Below are 12,328 nucleotides of genomic sequence, written 5' to 3'. Positions count from 1 at the left end.
CGCAGCCGCACTGGAAGAGGAGCCACTGCGTTAGGGGAGAAAGAGAGCTCAACGTTACTGGAATTAACACAGGAAGAAATGGGGACTGAGACCAGAGAAGTTAGGCCTCAAGGGGAAGTGATGGAACCTGGACTGGATTCTGTGTTTACAATATTGGAAGGGATTTCTCATCAAATGGAAAACATGTCAATGCAGATGTCTACGCAGATAAACCAAGGATTTATGGAAGAGAAAACTAAAATGAATAATATGTGTGAAGAGATGACTTCCATGAAGAAAGATATGACTGTCGTTAAAAGTGATGTTAGTAGATGTATAAAAACAGTAGATACTGTACAGGATAATTTTTTAAAAATTGAAGCTTTTTTTGAATGTAAAAATCAAGTAGAGCCTAATAGAGAAAAAATGGAAAAAGTGGAGGACTCTTTCGTGGACTGGGAGATTCAGAAGAAGGAATTATTGAAGAAGATTGATTCATTAGAGAATCGAAGAAATAATGTAAAAATAGTAGGTCTTCCAGAAGGTATGGAAGGTTCAGATCCAGTAAAAAATTCTAAGAAATGGATTCCTGAGGTACTGGGCAAGGAATTTTTTCCATATGGTCTAGAGTTGGATCGAGCGCATAGAGCATTGAGGAAAAAACCGTTTCCAGGTCAACAACCGAGGACAGTCCTGATTTGTTATTTGAAATATCATGATAGAGAAATGATATTACGAGTTGCGGTACAGGAGGCACGACAAAAACCATACTCAAATGATGGTTCAAAATAACAGAGTGTATTTCTATGTGGATTTGAAGAAGAAATTATTAGAAGGCGCCGAGAATTTAATTCAGCTAAAGAAATGTCGTGGCGAAAGGGTTACAAGTTTGCCTTTCGTTACCCGGGGGTACTTAAAGATTTTTTATGGAAAATTTCAGTCTCAATTTTTTGAAAATGATCATGATGCATTAATTTTTGCTAATTCCTTGCCAGATTTGCGAAGAAATGGTCAGTCGCCATTATCATCGCCTAAAAGGAGGGTAAATGGAAATGGGAATGGAAAGAAGGTTGAACTGATGCAAAGACTTCTTGATATTGAAGACCTGGAACAATCATTGGGATTGGAATCACTGGGTTGAATATGTCTGAATAATTACTTTGTGAAAGTCTGATTGGGGGTGGGGTGGGGGGTGTGGATGACACTGAGACCTGATAGTCGTTTGCCACTAGTGGGTTTTACCACACCCAGATTTTTAGGGAGTTACTACTTTTTAATAGTTTACTGAGGGGAAGTTTTTTTTTTTGCTTTTGTGGTATTTTTATATATGGGGGAGGATTTAGAATATTTAGGAAATTAGAAAGGGGAGAAAATGTCTAATTTGAACTTTGCAACTTTTAATGTCCAGGGATTGAATAATCCTATTAAGCGTAAACGGGTATTGGCTTATATAAAAAAAAATGAAAGTCGATATTGCTTTTTTGCAAGAGACACATTTGACTGAAAAAGAACATATGAAATTGAAGAGAGAGTCGGTTGGTCATGTATTTTCTTCTTTCAATTCCAAGGCGAGAAGTGTAGCCATCTTAATTCATAAGAAATTACCGTTTGAATTAGAATACTTTGAAGGTAATGCAGGGAGGGTTTTGAGGTTGAATTGTAAAATTTTTGCTGAATCATGGACTTTGTTAAATATCTACACACCTAATGTGGATGATGAAAGGTTTATGTCAGAGGCTTTTTTCTTGTTAAATCAGGCCAAGGAAAATATTTTGGTTGGGGGAGATTCTAACTGTGTTTTAGATCCTTTGTTGGATAGGTCTCCGAAAAGTATAAGGAAATCAAAGACGGCAATACAAATAGGCGCCTTGATGAAAGATTTGAATTTAATTGATATTTGGAGAAGAGTAAATTCTACAGAGAAAGATTTCTCCTTTCATTAATTTAGACATGATTCATTTAATAGAATAGATTTTTTTTGGTATCGGAACATTTACAAGGTAGAGTACTCCAAGCCGAATATAAAAGCTGGTCATATCGGATCATTTCATGTTGTTTCTCTCTTATGCACGTCTGGAAGGGTGCAATTGTCTTATAGATGGCAGCTTAATACAATGCTATTAAAGAAACCAGAATTTGTTACTTTTGTTAAGGAACAGATTGCTTTATTTCTGGATGAGAATATTAATACAGTAAGTAGTACTTTTGTATTATGGGATGCTCTGAAAGCATATTTGCATGGGCAAATTATTAGTTATATTACAAAAGTTATAAAACAAAGCTTAACATTGGAGAAACAAATTACTGAGTTGGAAATGGAATTTCAGAAAGATGTTACAGAAGCTATAGCGAAGCTGAAACTACGTTACAAACCTATCAGTATGAACGTTTAATCAATCGATCTAAGCAGCGTTATTATGAATTAGGTGAGAGGACTCATAAGGTGTTAGCATGGCAATTAAAAACAGAACAGACATCGCAAATTATTAATGCTGTTAAAAAGAAACCTCAGGAAATTAATGACCAGTTTTACTCATTTTAACAACAATACTTCTGAGGGAAAGCAGGAAGCTGGTTCTATTGATTCTTATTTATCTAAATTAAATTTACCTGTTTTAGGAGAGGAGGAGGTTAAGGAATTAGAAGCTCCATTTACAGATTTCGAGATTAAAGAAGCTATACAAGAGATGCCGAATGGGAAGTCGCCAGGGGATGATGGATTTTCTGTTGAATTTTATAAAATATTTTATTAAGATTTATCCTCGGTATTTGGAGATGTTCTACAGCAAATAACTGAGAATCAGGTGTTACCGGAATCTTGTTCGAGTGCTATAATTACTGTGATTTTAAAGAAAGATAGGGATCCATTGAAAGTATCTTCGTATAGGCCTATTTCTTTACTAAATGTAGATTATAAAATTATGGCGAAAGTATTCGCGAATAGATTTGCTAAATATTTACCTCAGTTGATACATGTAGATTTTTAAGAATAGAAATGCATCTGATAACATTCTTAGATTGATCACATTGGTCAATTAATTTTTTTTTTATTTAAGGTGTTAGAGAAGTTTAATTTTGGCCCTTATTTTATTGGTTGGGTTAAAGCTTTATATAAAAACCCAATTGCTAGGGTGGTGATAAATGGTCAAACTTCTTTACCATTTAAATTAACGCGGTCGAATAGACAAGGTTGTCCATTATCTCCAGCCTTGTTTGCATTGGTTATTGAACCGTTAGTTCAGACAATACGACAGAATGATAAGATTAAAGGGATGAGAATTGCAGATGATGAATATAAGATTAATTTATTTGCGGATGATGTGTTGGTCTATTTGAAGAACCGGAGCAGTCTTTGAAATATTTGCAAGATTGCTTGCTGAAATTTAGGGAGTTATCTGGATACAAGGTAAATTTGGATAAGAGTGAAATATTACCAGTTGAGGAAGGAGACTATTCGGAATATAAAAATATTATAAAATTGAAATGGTCAGATGGAATTAAATATTTGGGAGTAATAGTAAATGCAGATTATAAATCTTTATATAAATTAAATTATGTTCCTTTATCAAAAAGGATTAAAATAGATTTGATTAAATGGAAAGATCTTCCGTTAACGTTAATTGGTCGAGTAAATTGTATTAAAATGAATATTTTTCCTCGAATCCAATATTTGTTTCAGTCAATACCATGTTTACTTTCAAAGAGTTTCTTTCAGGATTTGAATAGCGCAGTACAGGAATTTTTATGGAAGGGAAAATTAGCACGAGTAGCTTTACATAAACTTACATGGAAATATGCACTGGGTGGTCTTCAATTACCTCATTTTCAAAATTATTATGAAGCAGCTCAGTTGAAATTTGTTAGTAGATTGATGGATATGGACCAACCTTCAAGTTGGGTGAAGGTGGAAATGGTTCATATTTCTGAAGTTGAGGTACATCAATTCATATTTAAATGGAATATGAAATGGAATGAAATATGCCAGTATTAAAACATGTGTTAAAGATATGGGGGTAAAAGAAATATGGTTTTGGGGTCGAAGGGAAAACTATCAATTCAAACTCCGTTATACCATAATCAACATAAGTTTAATAATCATTTAAAGAGATGGAATTCTCAGGGTATAAAGATAGTTCAGGATTGCTTTGAAGGACAGTTTATTTCCTTTAATCAACTGAGGGAGAAATTTGATATATCTGTAAATTCTTTATTTGTGTACTATCAATTCAGAGCTTTGATAAAAGATAATTATGGTAAAGAGATGAATTTACCTATTTTGACGAAATTTGAGTCTTTGATTTCCTCTATACCAAAGAAAGGTTACATTTCGGATATGTATCAATTGTTACAAGATAGTATGGGTAAACCGGAATGGGAGAAATCTAGGCTTAAATGGGAAAGTGATTTAACTTGTATTTTTCTTGAAGTAAATTGGGAGGTTGTGTGTCACAACAATGTAACTAAATTGACGAATGTAAGATATGGAATGGTTAATTATAATTTTTTTACATCAGTTATATTTGACTCCAGAGAAATTGAAAAAATATGGGTTTAGCAATTCGGACTCTTGTTTTCAATATGGACTATGTACTGGAATTTTTTTTACATGTTGTTTGGTCTTGTGTTAAAGTACAACCATTTTGGGAAGGAATTAGATTTGTCTTGGAAAAATTATTTAAGATTAAATTACCACTAGACCCATCGATTTTTTTGTTGGGCTATATGGTTTCTTTGAAGGTTGGATAAATTTCAAATTGCATTTGTACGTTTAGCGTTATCTGTAGCATGAAAATGTGTAGCTAGTACTTGGAAAGATAATGTGGAGATTAATATAGTACGTTGGCATAATGAATTAAGAGCTTGTATTCCGTTGGAAAAAATTACATGCAACTTACATGATAATTATTCCTTCTTTGTTAATATGTGGTCTTCTTATTTGGAATATATGAATCTGAAAATGCTTAGAAATATTCTATATATTGTTTTGTTTTTGTATTTGGCTCCCCTTAAGGGAGCTGGCTGAAGGGCTGGGAGGATTTTTCTTTAGGTATCTAAAATTTATTGCTGTTATTTGATTGTATTTTGTTTTTAAAAAATCTTTTAAATAAAATTTGAAAAAAAAAAGGAATATCTAGCACTGCACAAACTCTTCCAACAGATCAAAGGCTCCAGGTGCATGGAGTACAGATAGTCACTTAACAGCACAATAGTCTCAAATATTTTACCCCAATGGAGAGTTGTTCGAATTTAGTTGTTTATGGACCTCTCCATTAAGGACCAAATCCCAAGATTACAACACCAATGCTTTTGCCAGTATAATAGCCTACAATATCTAATTTTGTCACCCAACATTCAGGCAAACGTGGTCTCAACACTCCCATCACAGCTCAGTTACAAAGTTCCTTCAATTCTATCCCATTGATCGCAAGAAGGAACCCTTTGCGGTTACATGCATCTTCTGGCCTCTCAGAATAGGGTTCCTTGAGGCAGATTTGACTACTTCAATGGGAACCAAAGTGAAGATACTACACAGTAATAGCATGAAATGATGAACTGTGGCTCAGGTCACAGCTTTGCAGTTAAACTTTTTGGAGCCAATATGTTGTTTTTCCTCTAAAGTCCACACAAAATATAAATCATAACATAACATAACAATTTACAGCACGGAAACAGGCCATAAGGCCCTTCTAGTCCGCACCGAACCAAACACCCCTCTCTAGTCCCACCTCCCTGCACAATGCCCATAACCCTCCATCTTCTTCTCATCCATAGACCTGTCCAACCTTTTCTTAAATAATACAATTGACTCCGCTGCCACTATTTCTCCCGGAAGCTCATTCCACACGTCTACCACTCTCTGAGTAAAGAAGTTCCCCCTCATGTTACCTCTAAACCTCTGCCCCTTAATTCTTTTTTTTTCAGTTTATACAAGTCTTTATTACTAAATCTAAAGCTGAATTCAAACTACAATATGCAAGCCCTTCCCAATTATACTTATCAACGCCTGGACTGGTCCCAACTGCCGAACCTAGGCAACGACTACACACTTGTAGTAGGTTGTCGGGGCACTGGTAACAACTTCTCCACCTCCCTCGACCAGGACGTTAGCTGGACTCTTGAAGCTCTTCTTCTTGCTAAGAGATGTTGCCACCTCTTGGAGAGTCCTGCCCCTTAATTCTTAACTCATGTCCTCTTGTTTTAATCTTTCCTCCTCTTAACAGAAATAGTCTATCCACATCCACTCTGTCTATCCCTTTCATAATCTTAAATACTTCTATCAAATCCCCTCTCAACCTTCTACGCTCCAAAGAATAAAGACCTAATCTGTCCAATCTCTCCCTATACTCTAGATGCTTAAACCCAGGTAACATTCTGGTAAACCTTCTCTGCACTCTCTCCACTCTGTTTATATCAATGAAATTGTTGCTCAAACACCTACCTTCATTATTTCTTCATTACTCTTTGATGTTTTATCTTTGCTGTAATTCTCCAGCATCTCACTCAGGAGTTTAACATTATTGTTAACCTCTTCAATTGCATTCACTCTTTTAGAAATCTTCTCCATTCTTTTCTGGTCCTAGGGATTTGAAGGGCATGTTTAGATTTTCAATATAGATTGTCTATCTAAATAATTCCAAATGCTGGGCCTTTGCACTTCCCACTGCAACTGGATCATTGTCTTCTTCATCGTAAGACTACAGCCAGTGTAAATCGGAAACAATCCCTCCTCCTCACTGATGATCACCACAGGCGCACCTCAAGGATGCGTGCTTAGCCCACTCTTCTACTCTATCGACACCTATGACTACCCCATTGATAGCAAGTGATACCCCATTGTGGCTTGGCACAATTCAAACCCGATCTACAAATTTGCCGATGACACCACGGTTGTCAGCAGAATCACAGAGGGCAATGAGGAAGCGTACAGGAAGGATATAGCTGGTTGAATGGTGTCAGAACAACAACCTTGCACTCAATGTTAACAAAACCAAGGAGATGACTGAGAACTTCAGGGAATCAGGAGAACATGAACCAGTGCTCATCAAGTGGTCAACAATGGAGAGGGTCAAGAATTTTCAAATTCCTGGGTGTCATTATCTCCGAGGATCTATCCTGGAGCCTCAAAGTTGATGCAATGATGAAGAAGGGTCGCCAACGGCTATACTTCTATAGGTGTACTGTGAGGAGCATTCTGGCTGGTTGCATCACTGTCTGTATGGAAATGCCAATGCTCAGGTCAAGAAAAAAAACTCCAGAGGGTTGACTTCACTCCATCAAGGACATGTACAAAAGATGGCATCTTAAGAAATCATCTTCAAGGACCCCAACCACCCAGCCCATGACCTCTTCAATCTGCTAGCATCATGGAAAAGGTACAGGAGCCTGAAGATAAACACTCAGCGGCACAAGGACAGGTTTGTCTCCTCTGCCATCAAAACAATGAACCAATGACACCATCATACTTCGTCTTTTTCTTGCACCATTTTAACTTATTTGGTAAGGTGTTTTATAGCAATGTTTGGTCTGTGATGCTGTCTTAAAACAATTAATTTCATAAACAGTAAATTATGTTTCTATCTTGACCAAATAATAAAGAGGGGAAAGGGGGTGGGGGTGACAGGATCAATGGGTTAGATATTGGATGTTTTTCATTGGAAAAGGGTTCAAAACAATTGCGACCAACCATTCATAATATCATAATATGTGGGTGTTAGGGGTTGCAATTAATTTTCCATTGTTTTCACAATCTGGTGGAATCCTGTTTTGATATTTAGTTTCATACAACTCAAGAAAAATAAATATTGGACAGATATAAAGCCTGCAGATAGCAGAAAGCTGAAATAAATAGGGGGGGGGGGGGTACTCAGCAAAGGAGGTTGCCTGCTTGGAGAGGGAAACAGCATTTCTCTCTTTTTATCTCAAGAGTAATTTCGGAGATTGGCCAGCAGTCAATAATTTGGGATCATCGTTCTGTCGCTCAGGGACACCTTTCTGCCGAGGGAACAGATTATGTGGACGGTTTGCTACACCTGACCAGGGAGTTTGATAAAGAGCAGCGAGCAGGTATTTCCCAGCACACCAAAAAGTACAGAGACTGACGTGTCTTCATTGTTCATGGTCACGTGTACTGCAAACTCCATGTGGGTTACCCGCCAAAGTCAACGAGGTGGTGTAAATTAGAACAGAAATGCATAGTGCGACGGCGGAAAGGTTCAGTTGGAAACAATGCAAGACCATGGTCAGCATCCTCATGAGGTGTCTAAATGATGGAAGGAAGGGACTGGTCCTTCAATGTGATGGTGCATTTTCAAACACGTGGATCTCTGCCCATCAGAAAAAGGAGGAGCGAATGGAAGTATGTCCAGGGGAGGATGGGTCTTTTAATATACGGGTAGCAGAGAGGGTACAGAGCAGTTCCTCTTCCCATGCAGGAAGCTTTCTGTGGTGCATCTATCAATAAAAAGGGTCTGCTTTTTAACACTGCAACTTCAGTGCTGCTCACAGACGTTAAGGGAATATGGAGAACCATGCTCAACCTCGTGGCAAAGAACCAACCTTACCCAACCTCGTGGCAGACCCAACCATGCCCAACCTCGTGACAAAGAACCAACCATGCCAACCTCGTGGCACTCTGTCAGTGGAGGGAGTGTGATCCTGGACGAGCCCCCATTTGTTAGAAATAGAAATACCTTAACAGAAATTGCTCGAGACAAAAATTGAGAACAAAGAACATTTATTATAACAACAATGCAAAGTTGGGTGCTTCCCCTTACCCTGGGAATACACACATACACTGGGGCTCACCCAACTTTTATACAGTGAATTTCAGTATCAGAATACCCTCCCCCTTACATTCTTCTGCCCCCTGGATGGGTTTGGCATAGGCAATCTTTCCTGCCTACGTGCAGTTTCAGTGGACTTGGAAGACCAGGAGGTACCCTGTCGGTGTCTTCTCATGTCATTATCCCCATTGTCCTTATTCACAACCTTGCCCTTGTCCCCATTCACACCTTTCTAACTCTCAGAGCTACAGTCCCTTCATATGCAGAGTTTGCTAATCCTGTCTAGGGTTTACTAATTAAATATGCATAACTTGATAAATCTGTGTATGGCTTACTAATTATATATGTAGAACTTGGTACTTCTGTCTAGGGCTAGGAGACTCTTATCTCATCCAGTCTATTTCAACTTCCTACATTCTATTATTCCTTACCTCTCATCTTATTCATACGGTGGGCTCACTGATCCTGTCGAAAGGACTAGAAGGTTCTTATCTTTCATAGGCTGACTCTGCTTTCTGCATCCTAATTTCCATGCTTAGCCTGTTCATACTGGTTTAATCCATCACTCCAAGTGTCTGTACTAGTTTCCCCATCTTTCATATTTTTATGTCAAGTTTACTCATCTCTCACATTCATGACAAAGAACAAACCATGACCAACCTCATTGCAAAGTATCAACCATGACCAACCTCATTGCAAAGTATCAACCATGACCAACCTCATTGCAAAGTATCAACCATGACCAACCTCATTGCAAAGTATCAACCATGACCAACCTCATTGCAAAGTATCAACCATGACCAACTTCATGGCAAAGAACCAATCATGACCAACCTCATGGCAATGAACCAACCATGACCAACCTCATGGCAAAGAACCAACCATGACCAACCTCGTTGTAAAGAAACCAATCCTGACCAACCTCGTGGCAAAGAATCAACCGTGACCAACCTCGTGGCAAAGAACCAACCGTGACCAACCTCGTGGCAAAGAACCAACCGTGACCAACCTCATGGCAAAGAACCAACCATGACCAACTTTGTGGCTAAGAACCAACCATGACCAACCTCGTGCCAAAGAAACCAACCATGAGCAACATCCTGCCAAAGAAACCAACCATGAGCAACATCCTGGCAAAGAACCAACCGTGACCAACCTTGTGGCAAAGAACCAACCGTGACCAATCTCGTGGCAAAGAACCAACCGTGACCAACCTCGTGGCAAAGAACCAACCGTGACCAACCTCGTGGCAAAGAACCAACTGTGACCAACCTCGTGGCAAAGAACCAACCGTGACCAACCTCGTGGCAAAGAGCCAACCGTGACCAATCTCGTGGTAAAGAACCAACCGTGACCAACCTGGTTGCAAAGAATCAACCATGACCAACCTCATTGCAAAGAATCAACCATGACCATCCTCATTGCAAAGAACCAACTATGACCAACCTCGTGGCAAAGAACCAACCATGACCAACCTCGTGGCAAAGAACCAACCATGACCAACCTCGTGGCAAAGAACCAACCATGACCAATCTCGTGGTAAAGAACCAACCATGACCAACCTCTTGAACCATCTCCTTGATCAGCTTATTTGCAGCTCGAAGGTCTTCTGGATGGCTGCTCTTCAGCAGTCTTGCCAATAGCTGTAAAGATACAAGAGCAAAAGTCAACTTGATGTGGAACCAAAGGGGTAAATGAAGTTGACATGAGTCGAGCAAAATGCGGCTGGGTTCAGAACCCTCACAGAGTTTTAAAAAATTTTTTTTAAAGTCTTCTGTGGGGGGGGGGGACTTGAGATGCAATTGTATTATCAAATCCATAGCCAAATCGTCAGCTTTCAGATGGTGATTATATACCACCTAGGGCTGGAAATCACTTCCTGCAGTATCATTCACATTAACTGTACAAAAAAATCAACTGAATCGTCTTTCTGAACGAATCTAGTTATGAAGTGATTCCACCCCAGGCTCCCCATCAGTTACTACACTTTCAAAGTATTACTCGGATTGTCTTGTGGTTTTGAATGTGGCAAGATTGTGACAGGTAATCTTGTGCACATGGGCAAGAAATTGAATCTTGAAAGGTGCTATAAATAAAAGCAAGTTTCTCTATTTTTCCTTTCCCCATGCAGTGGGAGTTCTTCCTGTTTAAAAAAAATACCATTCACAACTCAGTAGAAGCCAATTCTGGCCATCTCACCCAGTGTTATCCACCTAAATTAACCTACAACCTCAGGCATTTTTGGAGGTTGGGATGAAAGCAGAGCACCCGGGGAAAACCCACTCCACATTGAGAGAGCATACAAGCTCCTTAATGACAGCACCGAATTTTAACCCAAGTCGCTGGAATAGTGACAATCCCGTCTCTCATGACTGGAAAATAAATATTATTTCCAAGGGCTATTACCCAACCTCATTCAAAATGATCCCATCTTCTTTTTGTACAAAGACCCAGTCTTTTCAGTTCCAAGGCAAAATCTAGAAAACGCAAACAGCATAAAAAATCCAGGTTCAGGAACAGTTGCTACCCCTCCATCAGACTCCTCAACAACAAACTCAGTGACTCATCTAAGAACTATTGGTTGGCACATTATTTATTCCAGAATATTTATTTTCTGTATTGCATAGTTAAGTTTACATTTCTCTCTTTTGTTTATGTACATTTTCTTGAGTCCAATTTTTTGCACGACCGATGATTAAGAATTCTGCCTGGCCCACAGGGAAAAAAAAAGAATCTCAGGGTTGTACAGGTTTCCCCCACTATACGAAAGTAGAGTTTTTCTAAGAAACCTTTTGTAAGCCAAAATGGCATAAAGCGAAGAAGCAAATACCATTACTTTATATGGGAAAAATTTTCTGAGCGTTCCCAGACCCAAGAAATAACCATTACTAGATGCCAGCTAAAAGAGACCATTGACCTACCAGCAGAATCAATAATAACTTCAGCAGCTTTCAAGATTATCCTCTCTGTGGGTAAACAGTATAAATGGTGGATGCAGGCAAGTTCGAGTCTTTACTTCATTCACCACAATCGAACTACTTAATTATGTCCAGTTTTATGCTCAGCGTAACACCCTTACGAGCTCTCATAGGCTTTTCTAATACCTTTGGACACATCTTGCTGATGAATACACAAATCAAGATAAAACACAGATGCTCACAGGCACAATTCAAAGCTATAGCGACTTGATGCTGAGTCTAGTTCCAGGGGAGGGATCTTGACAGCGCCACTCTTGATGCTCAGGGTGTGCGCTGCCTCTATAATGGGTCGCTGAAAGACAAACGCTGAACGCAATTTCTGCTTTTTGCCTTTTTCGTAAAAGCGAAAATCGTCCGGATTTCTTTTGGTTAGCGAAAACAGGTACTAATGTAGATCTTTCGTAAAAGCGAAGTGGCATAAAGCGAACTTTCGAAAAGCGGGGGATACCTCGCTTTTATTGCCTTGTTTGAACTCTGACAATAAATCTGAACCATGAAGTCCATACAGTGAACAAGAAAAAGTGATACAACTGCTCCAAGACTTTCCAGCTCACTTCCTCCAAAATCTACAATTGGCCTCGCCCAGGA

General features: G+C 38.8%; 1 protein-coding gene across 7 annotated transcripts in view; it reads right to left on the bottom strand.

Moving 5' to 3' along the window:
* Window positions 1-12,328, bottom strand: part of LOC138748656 (ADP-ribosylation factor-binding protein GGA1-like) — a 54,373-nt gene that overhangs the window by 25,569 nt on the left and 16,476 nt on the right. For 6 of the 7 annotated variants that reach the window (XR_011348207.1, XM_069909202.1, XM_069909199.1 and 3 more), the window contains 2 exons: window positions 10,325-10,405; window positions 6,419-6,556 (listed from right to left, as the gene is read on the bottom strand). Coding sequence is in view for 6 of the 7 variants with exons in the window: in XM_069909202.1 (XP_069765303.1) it covers window positions 6,419-6,556; window positions 10,325-10,405 (219 nt within the window). In the remaining variant the exon portion in view is untranslated. The remainder of the gene's footprint in view (window positions 1-6,418; window positions 6,557-10,324; window positions 10,406-12,328) is intronic. The other variant, XM_069909201.1, reaches the window with a different exon arrangement.

Source organism: Narcine bancroftii, chromosome 13, assembly GCF_036971445.1.
Source record: "Narcine bancroftii isolate sNarBan1 chromosome 13, sNarBan1.hap1, whole genome shotgun sequence".
NCBI classification, from domain to species: domain Eukaryota; kingdom Metazoa; phylum Chordata; class Chondrichthyes; order Torpediniformes; family Narcinidae; genus Narcine; species Narcine bancroftii.
Note: the sequence above shows the minus strand (reverse complement) of the source record. Positions and strands in the feature narration are given on the sequence as shown.